The sequence below is a fragment of the Gadus morhua genome, chromosome 22 (assembly GCF_902167405.1).
Source record: "Gadus morhua chromosome 22, gadMor3.0, whole genome shotgun sequence".
NCBI classification, from domain to species: domain Eukaryota; kingdom Metazoa; phylum Chordata; class Actinopteri; order Gadiformes; family Gadidae; genus Gadus; species Gadus morhua.
This window is the reverse complement of record NC_044069.1, coordinates 6,907,057-6,920,797: the sequence shown is the minus strand read 5'-3', so window position 1 is coordinate 6,920,797 and position 13,741 is coordinate 6,907,057. Positions and strand designations below refer to the sequence as shown.

The following is a 13,741-nucleotide window of genomic DNA, read 5'->3' as shown; positions in this document are numbered from 1 at the left end:
TGATATCGCATATGTCACAATTAGGCGTATACAGGTCCATGATGTCAAAGGGCTAAAAGGAAGTGGATTTGCACTGGATATAATTATTTTTATTTCTTGCAAGTTTAAATTCGGCATTCTAGCATGTGTTTAATGTGTAGGCTATATTATATAATATATCAATTCGTGGAACTTTTATGATTGACCAATTGGGCCTCCTTACAACTCTCGTGTGAAGATATTCACTATGTTTATTGCTCATTAAAATATCCCAATATTTTCGTTGCCATTCAACTGATGGACTGCGCTTGTCGACCACACCCACTGGAAGCAGGCGCGTGCCGTCCATATGGGCAGGTTGGGCGAACTTGCAAAAGCATCTCCCAAAAGAATAGTTCCTCAGTAAATCATGGCTCCAAGTCTATTTTTAATAATGTGAATTTCACATTAGCTAGCTTATCTATAGTTTCTGTAGGCTTTCCGATTATTTTGGTCTGTTGACAACAAATTTTGGATGACGGTGGTGATAATTGAGTTTAACTTGTCATGGAATGTGGGGCAGAAAAGCCCAGCTAACGCGTTCCTCCGTATGTTAATCGCATAACCCTGCAGGCTGCAATAAGAATTGCAATCAGCGCTAAAGGAAGCCTATGTGGCCGTAAAGTAGTCTGCCCATGGTAATATTCTAGAACTGTTGTTGTTTTAACTCAAATTATTCTGCGCGCATCTTTCGTCGTTTCTATATCAGATGCAGATATGGCGAGTGGTGTTGCACCTGTGATTAACAGTGTTGAATTTCTGTTTAAAAACACATTTGAGAGGATAAAATTGGAAGAGAAGTTAGAAATCAAACAACTTGGCCCAGACAGAACGGACATAAACATTATCCAACAAACGAAGGATAGGGGGAACATGCAACATAACTTCCTCCCGAGCATGGTATGAAAATAAATAATGACTATGTGGTTGCTCAAAGAGAAACGCTGTGTTTTGTTTCCCATGTCTACTTTTTCGAAGCGTGTACACAGGGGATATGTGGACCACGGGTCTGAGTGATGTGCAGTGTTTGTATATATTTGTATATATATATATATATATATATATATATATATATATATATATATATATATATATATATATATATATATATATATATAAATGTATAAAACAATGTTATAACTGTATATAATATATATTACAAAAAAAAATTATGGGGGTGGTCACATGCCAGTAGTTTCTTCCGCACTGAAATGTATGGTTAGCGCACGCTACTTTCTGGGAGGTAATAATGTGGTCTATGTATGTAACCCTCTTGATAAGACTTAGAAGTAAATAAATGAATCATATCTTTATAGAAGAGCGCTACACAGTAAACTCTTTCTTCTTTACTTTTGGATGTAGTCCTAATAGAGAACACACAGGTTTAATGGCGTGGTGAAGTCATGGTGTGTTTCAGACCCTTACAACATGCTGGAGGAGGATCCCATTGTCTTCTGACTCCCGTAGCGTTATGTAGTAATCTCAGTCTTCTGAGAATCTCAGTAATAAGTGACGCCACAAAGTATCTGCTGTGGGGAGGAATCCAAATGTTGTTCTATTTTTACAACTTTTCTGTTAATGCAGCAGAATTAAGCAGAACAACCGTTTAGTCAGCCGCCTGGGGCGCTTGGGGTACTCAGTAGGATGTAATTTGTCACGGGGGGTGACTGTTAAAGGTTTCGAAACCTCTGCTCTATAGGATTTCGCATCAAGAAGTACCAAGATGGTTGGCTTGAACTTCATCATATGGATCTTCAACTCAGGGCAGCTCACACCCTGAGCTGATGATGTAGACCAGCAGAGGTGAAGTAGGCTGGGTATCTGAGAGTGAAGGGGTTCATCTCTCAAATTTCAATTCTCATCCCCATGCTGAAAAGCTTGTTAAGAGTGGAGCACATGGATGCAACGTGTACTTATCCTCCTTTGTACAAACGGCTTTTCAACTCACATTAAAGCCTTAAAATAAAACGGTACACAAAGCCCCCAGCACACAGAAACAGATTGTCAGTCATCCCATTAAGCATGATAAGCGAGGTAATCCATAGTGACCACACATAATAACACAACGGCTGGAGGGTATGCTACCGTCTGCTGTGGGTATTTCCACCATGTGTTGTCAAGCAATCACATCACAATAAGAGTAATGTGGACAAGCAGGTTCTGCCTTTGATCTAAGCACGCACGCAACCATCATTTAGTCCCCGGTCGCACTCGCGGTTGGCCTTATCTTCAACACTTGCATTGTGTTGTGATGTATGGGTTATGTATGGACACAGCCAGTCAACACGAACAAAGAGAGAAAAATGTTAACTATGATTGTTACATAACATCTCTATTTCCATCCGTGGTCGTCGAAGACATTTATTAACAGTACGCTCTGGAGGGATTTTGACGGCAGCAGGTCTAGTCGCGCCAAACCCACGGTGCCAATTTATGTAACAGCCAACAGGGAGGTGAACTCAAGCCTCCGCACGGCCCCATGTGTGATGAGGATTCAAGTAGAAAATAGCATTTGTCGAGATAATGTATATTTAGAATAAACACAACAAAAGTCATGCAAATTATCAGTTAAATTAAAAAAACAGTTTCGAAAGAAAAGAGGGAAGATATTTGCCCTGTTCCAGAGTGATATAAAAGACATTCATGTTAAACAACTTTTTTTTTGAAAAACTGTTTTATTTCAACGAGAACAACACCAGCGAACAAACAAAAATCAATATCAAAATGCAGGATGTAAAAAATCATAATAACACTTCTCACGACACGGTACGAGTATCAACACCTGTGGTCCAGGAGAACTAAATGGAGTGCGTTTCACAAGGTGGCGTGCTGAGCGAGGAAGGCCCGGATCCTCTGGAGCAGCTCCTTCTTCACACTGTCGGGGACCAGCGCTGCCAGGGAAACGAAGAGGGAGGTGAGCCATGTGAAACGCCGTATGGGAAGGGGTCCTCTACAAATCAACATGCTACAGGTTGTGTGCAGTCCTCTGACACCCATGTCACACAAACCTCAGACGGAGGGCAGGAAGGGAGGTTGAAAACATCAAGCAGCGATGCTCTTAATGTTAACAGTATGAGAACCAAAAGGTGTTCTAATGCCTAGAGCCTATTTTTCTTTTTAGATAAAAAATGCTTCCAAGTCACTATACTTAGAATGGGAAAGACCGATAAAAAAACCTAAAATAAATGTTTCCTTATTTGACTTGCTAGACAGCATCTGATCAGTAAAGGCTTCGAACAAATCCTCTACGTCCGAGAAACATAACTTATATCAAGTGTATGTTTATCCAGTGAACACTTGCTTCCCTCCATCTCATGTTCTCTCCCCCGTTGTGACTTCATCTACTAACGACATGTTCCGTGTTTGTTTGCGGTAGCTTTACATGATGGATTCACAGGGAGCATATGTGTGTTGGGTGTACACTACGGTACCTCTGCCTTTTGGTGTGACTTCTGTGACCAGGTCCTCCACCGTCACGTGCTCAAGGCCCTTTTCTCTTATCACGTCTGAACACAAAGACACACACAAACAACACACTATCTTTGAAAAACGTTGACATTGCAATTGGAGTTCAGTTTCTTCAATGTGGCAAAGTGTTTTTTTTTGCATTATATCGCTCCTTCCCTTTCTGAGCTGGTTGTTATGTTATTGTAACACACACACACACACACACACACACACACACACACACACACACACACACACACACACACACACACACACACACACACACACACACACACACACACACACAAACCTTTGCAGTGTGCTTTCAGCTGATCTTTCCATCCACACTCCACAAGCTTCGCCCGCAGCAATTCTTTCAATCTATAAAAAAATTGGCATCAAATTTTTTTGCGGACAATATATTTCGACTGAACCATTGGACTACAGCTGGGCATTGCTTACCGCTCCCGTTCCCCCATTTCTATCAACTTTTGGTTAATTGCAGCCCTCATTTGGGAATCCTTGCTCATGGTAGGCCTAGGACTCTGCAGGAAGAAGACTGATCCTCGTTTTTCTCGATACAAGTTTTCGGAATTACGGGATGGTATATTTCTGGACCAAATCTTAGATTTGCGGCAGATCAGCTGGGACGCATACGGTCCCTTATTCAAGTTCGCCGTCGCGTCCGAAGAACATCTCGATGGTTCCACTGACGTTTTGTCGAATGTTTCCACAATTTTTTTTTCAGTTCAACATCAAACAATAACATCGTTGTATGATTTATCATTTGTATACAAATCGTGCAAAGCCAAACGCCAAGCCAAATATCATCATAATATATATTATATTGGTGGATAAAGTTCGGACTCTAAGACCCACAATGCACCACTCATTATGGTCCGTCCTCAAAGCGCCTCGTGTGCAACAAACAGGAAGCCCGTCCTGTAAACACTTCTCCATGTGTGAATGAGCTGCGTTTGAATCAAAATAAGATATGTCTTCGCCAAATTATTCACTCAAGGTCAACAGAGAACTATTAGATCCTAACTTTGAAAGTTATAGATTGTCTCTGGATCCCATACCAAGTTACAACGTTGAGCTCGATGCCGGTGAGACAATATAAATAATTAATATTTAGCTGCCTGTTAGCCTATACTTAAGTTATAACATTCTGATTAAAATCGACAAACACAGTTTATTAATAAACCCCAATGTTCCTCTTAATTCTGGAGCGTATGGTTGGTTTTTTGATGTCTTATGATGACATTCTATTTTGGATGCTACGAGACGGCATCAACTCGTTCATGCAAAGTAGAAGATGCTTCAGGAGTGACGTTAATTATATCCGACCATAATCATGTAACTTTAGAGGTGTGTTCATTTCAATATCACCTCAAATGAAAAAGCTGATGTATACATTCACATATGTTACTTGATTGACGCATGTCTTCATTGGATGATGGATTTGTTTTCTCTTGACAGCTGTGGAAGAGGTGAAGTTGAAGGAAACTCAGTACACCCTTGATCATGTGCGGGCCTTCGGCATGTACAACTATCTACACCTGGACCCCTGGTATCCAGACAGCGTGTTCTTTGTGGATTGTAAAGGAAGAGTCCTCAACCTGACAGTGACTTTGGTATGGATCTCAGCTGTCATTCGTTCTCCCTGATTGTTCCTTGCGTGACATCTGTGCTTTTTCCCCTTAACAATCGGTTGTGTATTGAACCTCACACCAGAGTATCGCATATAATCGGATTCAGGCTCTCGACACTGAGTGTTCACACTGTTACTTTTCTGATTTCCATATGCATTTAGAATTCGTCGTTCGAACAGCAGGGGGCGAACGTGTGACAATTGACCCACCTAAATGAGATCACGTTAGATTTACCTGAGGTTTCTGAGACTTTTTATTGTTTATTTTATGTTCAATATTCCACATTCTTTAAATGCCATATACTAATATTAGTCTTTTCTGATAGCATCACAATTGGTTTTACTATAATTTGTTTCAATGTGTATTAATAATATATGATATCACATATATTATCGGTATTTAATACAAAAGATTCTATGAACAAGGTGATACCGCCATAACTATTGTGAAGCAATTATACATTTTGCAATGGATTCATTGTACCAGATAATTATCAAATATGGATGCTAAATATTTGCAGCGTACAGTCGTACCATTTTTAGATATGCGATTAGCTGTTGCCTTTTCCGTTTTGCTTTACTTTTTTGGGGCTGCTACTCAGAAAAACCCAGCAAATCTAAAATGTCACATCACTTGTTTTTTTTTATTAACTGCTCGTAGTTTGCGATAAGAACTAATCAGTAAATGGACAATGGAAGAAAGACGGTTCGTTGCAGCCCTATATCAATTCCTTGACCTATTATACCATCTATTATCAAACATAATTGTCACTGACATGAGATGCAGAGCGGGAAAGAGGGAGAGAGAAAAAGGTGGAAATGGTTTGAGATGGAGGGAGAATGAGAGATAGATATTGAGAGGTGGGGAAGGAGTGATGGGAAGAGAGAAGGAGAGATGGATGAGGTGGAGGAGAGAAAGACATTGTGAGGAGATAGGGAGAGAGAAAGCTGGGCAAAGTCCTAATCATCCGAGACCCCTTTTATGTGAAAGACCCCTCAATCTGAACCATGATTACATGTAATTGATCACACCCAGACCCATCTCCCGGCGACTGATAGTTATCACACCGTAAATCAGGCGTTAAATACAAACATAAGCTGTCACTGGCTTTCAGTGGCGCCATTAAAGGTCTCTGCATGGAGATCTGTCGTGTTCATATTCTAATTACAATCATCACATGATAATTACCCTTCCCCTGCCCATGTCTTTTGTGCGGATTCAAGAATGGACAGAGGCCATTGTACACCGGGGGCTCGCCATGCACGGGGTTAGTCTGAACCGTACGTGACGGGGAGGAGGGAGAAGAGTCCTCTGGGGTTCATCTTAACGTTATGAGACGCGGCTATAATCCATCACTCGCTCCATGGTAACTGGGGTTAGCCCTTTGTGTCCTTTTCCTTCTCCCTCTTTGTGTTTTATAAACCTCCCCCTCATGCGTGACGGGTTATGGAGGTACACGTGGCATCACCGCCGGGGCCTCTTGGTACCGGTCCGCCTGGTGGTGGTGAATCACGCCCCCCCCCCCCCCCCCCCGTCTCATGGACGTCCAGATGGGTCTTAGATGACGGTTCTGGCGCTCGAGCTCAGCCATCTGATGGAGTGCGTTGGGGGGGGTTTTCCCTTATGGCTGCGTCGTGGAGAGGAGTGATGACGGGCACCGTGGCTGGTCCTGGGAGAGGGGGGCTTGGGTGGAAGGGCGGGAACTCTGTGGGGATGGGGGGGGGGAGGGGTGTGTGTGTGTGTGTGTGTGTGTGTGTGTGTGTGTGTGTGTGTGTGTGTGTGTGTGTGTGTGTGTGTGTGTGTGTGTGTGTGTGTGTGTGTGTGTGTGTGTGTGTGTGGAGTTCAGCCTGGGGCCCTGGTCCCCTCACATCTGTAACAGCCCGGTCTCCGTTGGAGGGACGCAAACAAGAAACGCACACGCTAAGGTGCACGCGCACAACACACGCATGCGCACCACTGTGTGTGTGTGTGTGTAATTGATTTCCTTTACCCTCTTACAGCCCATCTGAGGCTTTAGTGGACCTCCGTGGAAATAAATAAGAAATATGTTTGTGTGCGAGGTGAATACTAATGCCTAAGAATGTGAGTATCTTACTACACAATCCTACACCTAGAATAGTGTGGCGTCATGTTCGTTGTGTTGTGCGACTGTTCAGTCGTGTTCCCGTGTGGACCGCCACCCTCCCTCACGGATGTGTTGGGGTGGGGGGGGCTCTCTTTGGGGGGGATCAGGACACGGCGCTGGGGAAGCCCAAGGAGGTGTTCCGGCTGAGCCCCGACGGAGGCTGTGAGGAGCCGCTGTGCCCCTCCCTCAGCCTCCCCTCGGCCAGCTGGGCCGCGCTCTCTGACGGCACGGGGAGGCTGTACCTGCTGCGCACCAGCCAGAGGGGGGAGAACTCCCACCTGCAGTGGGAGGTGAGCACCAGCACACACGCATACGCACACACACGCACACGCACACGCACACACTCACACACTCACACCAGCCAGAGGGCGGGAGAACTCTCACCTCAAGTGGGAGGTGAGCACAAGCGCACACGTACACGTACACATGCACATACACGCATGCACTCACATGTACACACACACATAGACATATACACATACTGTACATATTACCTAATCACACATACACATACAAACACACACATATACACACACATGCACACACTCACACACCTAAATAAACACACACACACACGCACGCACGCACGCAGGCACGCACGCACAGATGCGTAAATACACACACACCCCTCAAGATCCAGTTCCTTAGAGAGATCTGCGGTTCTGAAGCTCCTATTTGAGCCCGTCATTCGTCTTTACAAGCACTTTAAACGACAAGTGGACCCAAAATCGCGGATTATCTTGTCAAACTTAGTACACTTATGCTGTTACGAAAAATAACACGGTTATTATTCATTTGAAGGGGAAAGGTGCAAAACTGAAGACCCCAAAAACGTTTATTTTTTAATGTCTCGTAGTGTTGTATTTAGAGTTGAAACGTGGGGGGCTCACGTACTCTTTAAAACATAGAACACGGACACCTTGGTGGGGACAACCCCGTGTGATGTCACCACGGGACAGATTTGGATACGGCTTGTAATGACTAACGATGACGAATGATCGCTACACAACCTCCCAGCCGGTGGGAAAACATTTAGATTCCCTTTAGATTCCCCATCTGACATGTTGACAGAGAGTCCCCATCCAGAGACGGAGGAGAAAAAGTTATCCAACTAGATTTTAAATTGAGTTACCCCCCTGTGAGTCCAGGTGTACGAACCTAGAATACAGTATCGGAAGCTCATTGCTATGCAAGGTTGTAGTTGGCTACTACGGGTACTTACTTTTCTGTATTTTTGTCAAGAAAATTTTTCACAAGAGAGAAAAATAGAACAAAAGGCCATGATGCAACGCACGCACGCACGCACGCACACACGCACGCACTACACGCACGCACGCACGCACACACTCATACACACACACGCACACGAACACACGCACGCACGCACGCACGCACGCACAAATAAATACACACACACCCCACGAGATCCAGTTCCTTAGAGAGATCCGCCCACAGGGGTTCTGAGCTCCTATTTGAGCCCGTCATCCGTCTTTACAAGCGCTTTAAACGACAAGTAGACCCAAAATCGTGGATTATCTTGTCAAACTTAGTACACTTATGCTGTTACGAAAGATAACACGGTTATTATTTATTTGAAGGGGAAAGGTGCAAAACTGAAGGCACCAAAAACGTTTATTTTTTAATGTCTCGTAGTGTTGTATTTACAATTGAAACGTTGGGGGCTCACGTACCCTTTAAAACATAGAACACGGACACCTTGGTGGGGACAACCCCGTGTGTTGTCACCGGGGGACAGATTTGTATACGGCTTGTAATGACTAACGATGACGAATGATCTCTACACAACCTCCCAGCCGGTGGGAAAACATTTAGATTCCCTTTAGATTCCCCATCTGACATGTTGACATGACTAGAAAAAGAGTAGAAAAAGTTATCCAAATATATTTTAAACTGAGTTCCCCCCCTGTGAGTCCAGGCGTACGAACCTAGAATACAGTATCGGAAGCTCATTGCTATGCAAGTTTGTAGTTGGCTACTACTTTTCTGTTTTTTGTCAAAAAAATGTTTCACAAAAGAGAGAAACATAGAAAAAAAAGGACATGACACACACACACACACACACACACACACACACACACACACACACACACACACACACACACACACACACACACGCGCACACACAAACTGACTCAGTGATTCACTGACTCACCCGTTCACCCACCAACCAACCCCCCCCCACAGCCCACCAACCACCCTGCAGGCTTCACACATTTACAAGCAGGTGCCCAGAGCCCCCCCCCCACCCCCCCACACCCCTTGGTATTGATCTCAACCCCCACACCACCAAGGCCCTTGCGATCACCACCCTCCCTAACGTGCCGGCGGTGTGTGGCCGACGGCGCGCCCACAGCCCCAGTTCAACCAGCAGATGGGCGAGCCCTTCGTCATCCTGCACAGCCTGGCCCACGTCCAGGGGGGGGTCCACAGCCTGGAGGTGCTGCTGCTGCGGGTGCAGAAGGACCCCCAGGAGAGCAAGGGCAGCGGCTTCTCCGTGACCCTGGAGTGGATCACCGTCGCCGCGCAGGGTGAGTGAAGCTCCGCCGTCAGGTATGCGTTAGATGTTCGGTTTCTGTTTCGTTTCGTGTTTGATCGTGTCGCTGGAGGCGGGGATCTGCAAGTGTGTAACTGGTGAACTTTGTTAAACTACTTCGACAAACTCGGCCGGCAGGAGTAAACCCGTAAAAAAGGTTTCAAATCAACCCCCCCCCCCCCCGTAGACTGGACAATGCAGAAATATTGGCGCAAAAAATCCCGTTCATAAAGCTTTATTCCCTCGCACAAATTGCTTTTCTTTTGTAAAACATCTCCCGCCGGAAACATGACATAACTCTGCCTCCTCAGTACCTTCAGTCCTTGGTTTCCAGCCTCCCCCCCTCTCCCCGAGACGCTCTGCTATAACATAATAGACCCGCCGCAGCCATTGCGATAAGCCAGGCCCGTGATTCACCAACGCAGACCCAGACCTGTGTGCTCCAGAACGAGGCGCTGTGGCCCCCTGCGACTCCTCGATATGAAATTACGGAATAAAAGCCCAGAGACATTTGATGTCTGCCCTTCATGGTTTCATTAGAGACTCGGGGATGGGCGCAGCTCGCTCCTATTGTTGTGCTTAAGGTCCCCCCCAGTCGTCGTCCCCCCACCCCCACCCCCATGTGCTTAAGCCCCCCCCCCCCCCCCCCCCCCCCCCCCCCCAGGATCACTTTGTTCACTTTGTTCTCCCGCGGCCCTCTTTAATTAAAACGGCTGGCGGGTTTTCGCTCTTCATTACGCCGTCTCTTAAGAACTCCTTCGTGTGTTGACGTCAGTGGCAGCCAATCGGGCGTCGGCACCTCGTGACCTCACAGCCCTGCGAACATTTGTAAAGAAAGAACGAATCGAATGTGGTTTTGCCACATCTTTTACTCTTTGGTGTTGGGTGACAACGCAGGCTAGAGCGGCACAATATAAGTCCTCGGCAAGTCGGTAAGGCGCAGGAAGACCGTAACTTTACGTAAACATTTAGGGCATTAAGCAGACGCTTTTATCCAAAGCGACGTCGACGGTCCATGTACTTGGACCAAGTACTTCCGCTGAGGTGTCTTGCTCAGGGACACCTCGACATTCAGCTAGGAGGAGCCAGAGATCAAACTAGCAACCTTCCAGTTAACTAAAATAAGACGAACCTCTCCCCATCCATGACCACCGTCGTTCAACGTTGTTTGCCGTGCCGATGCAACCTACCCGTGTAACCTACGTGTAATAATAACGTATATAAGTAAAAAATATAAAAAATAATATAATGGATCAAATAAAATGAAGTTAAAAAGCTCAAATACGTAGGTAAAACTGGGAAACGTTAAGAGGAGAAGGGGAGAGAAGGGACGGAGGTGATGTGTGTTGTCGCGTGACCCCTGCGTGTCATGTGACCCCTGCGTGTCATGTGACCCCCTGCGTGTCATGTGACCCATCAGACCAGGGGAAGCGCTACGAGGTGCGGACGCGGCGGCTGCTGACGGGCAAGTCGGTGCCCCACTACGCGGCTCTGGAGCCCCAGGGCCGGGGCCTGATGGTGGCCTCGGAGAAGCCCTTCGCCTGCACACACCTGGACGGGAAGGCCGTGGAGACGCCCGCCGACGGGGCCCCGGAGGTGGGGGCCGCAGGTGGGTGGAGGACGGGCGGCGTGTGGGGGGGGGGTTCGTTTCCCACTGGGGTGCCCCATGCGTAAATAATCGAACGGACACAAGCCATTCTTTAAAAAATTGTAATATGTCTGTATATCTAAATATATATAGATGGACATAGAGATAGATGTCATCTCAGCTCATCTCATCTCATCTGACATGTAGCATAGGACCACAGGTGGGAATCAAACCGGGATCCCTACAATGCATATTGCACTTATTAAAGGTTTGTACACCCTGAACTTAATGTACACACTTATTGTATTTTGTGCATCATGGCACTGAATGTACGCACCTATTCTATGTTGGACGTCATTGAACTTAACGTACGCACTTATTGTATGTTTGTACATCCTAACCTTAATGTACGCACAATATTCTATGTTGGACGTCATTGAACTTAATGTTCATACTTATTGTATCTCGTACGTCATCGTAGTACTAAGCATTGAGTAGCATTTTATCCTACCTGTCTTGGTCGTACACGGGGAATGGGTTAGCCTTGCAACCTTGTAAGTGCTTCACTTGTTCTGTGAGCATCCTTACTGTACCTACAGCGATCTATTGGTGTTTCTCTTTCCTCTGACACATGTACTTATTGTACATCACTGAGGTTAAAAGCGTTTGCCGAATGCCCTCGATGTCAATGCAAATGTAGTGCCTACTTGGTTAGGGCACTTGTGGGTTCAGCCACTGAGTGGCTTTTGCATAAGGGATTCATCTTAGTTTATCAACTTCTTCAAAGCATTGGGTTCCATTGTTAGTTCAGAATGGAGGCATCTCACTGTGTTTCTAGTCACAAGCTGCTACAAAGCAATTTAAGATGAGGAGTCCAATCTTACAAACGTATTTTAAGAATGGATGAAAAACAACAACTGGAAGAGCTCATTAAATCACTGAAGTTTAACGGGATAAAAACTCCTTGAATGAATACCCAACTTGTCTCAAAGACGGCTGCCACCCAACGACAAATGTAACTATACCTCTACCCTACTGTGTAGTCACAGTCTGTCTGTGGTCAGGGGTCTAATTCATCCGTTTAACGGCGCTTTGTATTCTAATCGATGGGGTGAACAGACCCAGAGACTTCGCGTGCCGCGCCATGGTTCAACAAAATGCCCAGAGGACACGACAAGAAACTTTCATCGACAGACTCTCATCATACTTAGGCATAATTTGAGTGCAACAGCTTGATTGCGCATAAACACGCTGCAGGAAAGAAACACAATGGAAGTGATGACTAGTGAGACTCCTCCGTGATCAGGAGTTTGCGATGACGATGATGATGATGTTGATGAAGACCTTGATGAGGACCTTGATATGTTTTAACTAATGGACCCGCTGAAGATCTGAGACTATTTTAGCAAAACCCAGAGCGGGAACGAGAACAAAATAATCTATCACGGCCTTTCTTCCCCTGGCCTTTTTCTATTTAATGTCACGGCGCGCTCCGTTTGGAAACTGGTTCAATCCGGTGTGTGTGTGTGTGTGTCCCCATCGGACTCAAAGTCACCGCAAACTCAGTGCTCTTGCGTCCTCTCGACGTGGTGTGTCAATCTGTCTCTTGCTCTACGTCAAACCATTTAATTTGCCTCTACTTTGATGATGTCTTCTTAAAAAAAAAGAACACAAAAAGACTCCCTCCTCCTCCACCACCTCCCCCTCCCGACCTGAACATCTTGGCTTGTATCCATAGAAACAGGCGAACATTAGAATAGAGGCAGATTTATCTTTTCTTCTGGTCCTAATAGAGTTTGGTTTTGTGCTTTTGTGTACGACTGCATGCTCACTGATCTCTGGCTTCCTGAGAGAGCAACGAGCTCTTAGCTGGGCCGTCCCCGTTGAGGCGGGCCTCTCTCTCTCTCTCTCTCTCTCTCTCTCTCTCTCTCTCTCTCTCTCTCTCTCTCTCTCTCTCTCTCTCTCTCTCTCTCTCTCTCTCTCTCTCTCTCTCTCTCTCTCTCTCTCTCTCTCTCTCTCTCTCTCTCTCTCTCTCTCTCTCTCTCTCTCTCTCTCTCTCTCTCTCTCTCTCTCTCTCTCTCTCTCTCTCTCTCAGGCCCCTTCATAACATCTCAAAAGAAAGACGTTTTATGAAAAACTAATTGCATAAACGATTATTACCATCTCTAAATGGTAATAATTATGGTTGATGTTCCAGCCATTTTTGTATTATATTTTATTTGATATATGTTATAGATACATAGTGTGATTCTAGATGGAGGAGACCCCTATACCTTCCTTTTGATCATACAGGCAGCCACAGACATTGAACACACGTTGGGCTTTTCACAGTGTGTGCTATTTATACTTCCAGG

At 45.5% G+C, this 13,741-nt stretch overlaps 2 protein-coding genes across 2 annotated transcripts in view; one reads left to right on the top strand and one right to left on the bottom strand.

Moving 5' to 3' along the window:
• Nucleotides 1–2,673: 2,673 nt before the first annotated feature.
• On the bottom strand, nt 2,674–4,166 carry LOC115535708 (transcription and mRNA export factor ENY2-2). Its single transcript, XM_030347129.1, has 4 exons — nt 3,928–4,166; nt 3,776–3,846; nt 3,450–3,524; nt 2,674–2,909 (listed from the first exon to the last, which is right to left on the bottom strand). The coding sequence occupies exons 1-4, from the start codon at nt 3,993–3,995 to the stop codon at nt 2,833–2,835; spliced, it is 291 nt and encodes a 96-aa protein (XP_030202989.1). The 5' UTR covers nt 3,996–4,166; the 3' UTR covers nt 2,674–2,832.
• A 184-nt stretch (nt 4,167–4,350) lies between these two features.
• nudcd1 (NudC domain containing 1) overlaps nt 4,351–13,741 on the top strand; it is a 29,900-nt gene continuing 20,509 nt past the window's right edge. Inside the window, exons 1-5 of the mRNA XM_030347128.1 lie at nt 4,351–4,574; nt 4,948–5,102; nt 7,353–7,535; nt 9,620–9,794; nt 11,220–11,408. Coding sequence (XP_030202988.1) covers nt 4,460–4,574; nt 4,948–5,102; nt 7,353–7,535; nt 9,620–9,794; nt 11,220–11,408 — 817 coding nt within the window. The 5' untranslated portion in view covers nt 4,351–4,459. The remainder of the gene's footprint in view (nt 4,575–4,947; nt 5,103–7,352; nt 7,536–9,619; nt 9,795–11,219; nt 11,409–13,741) is intronic.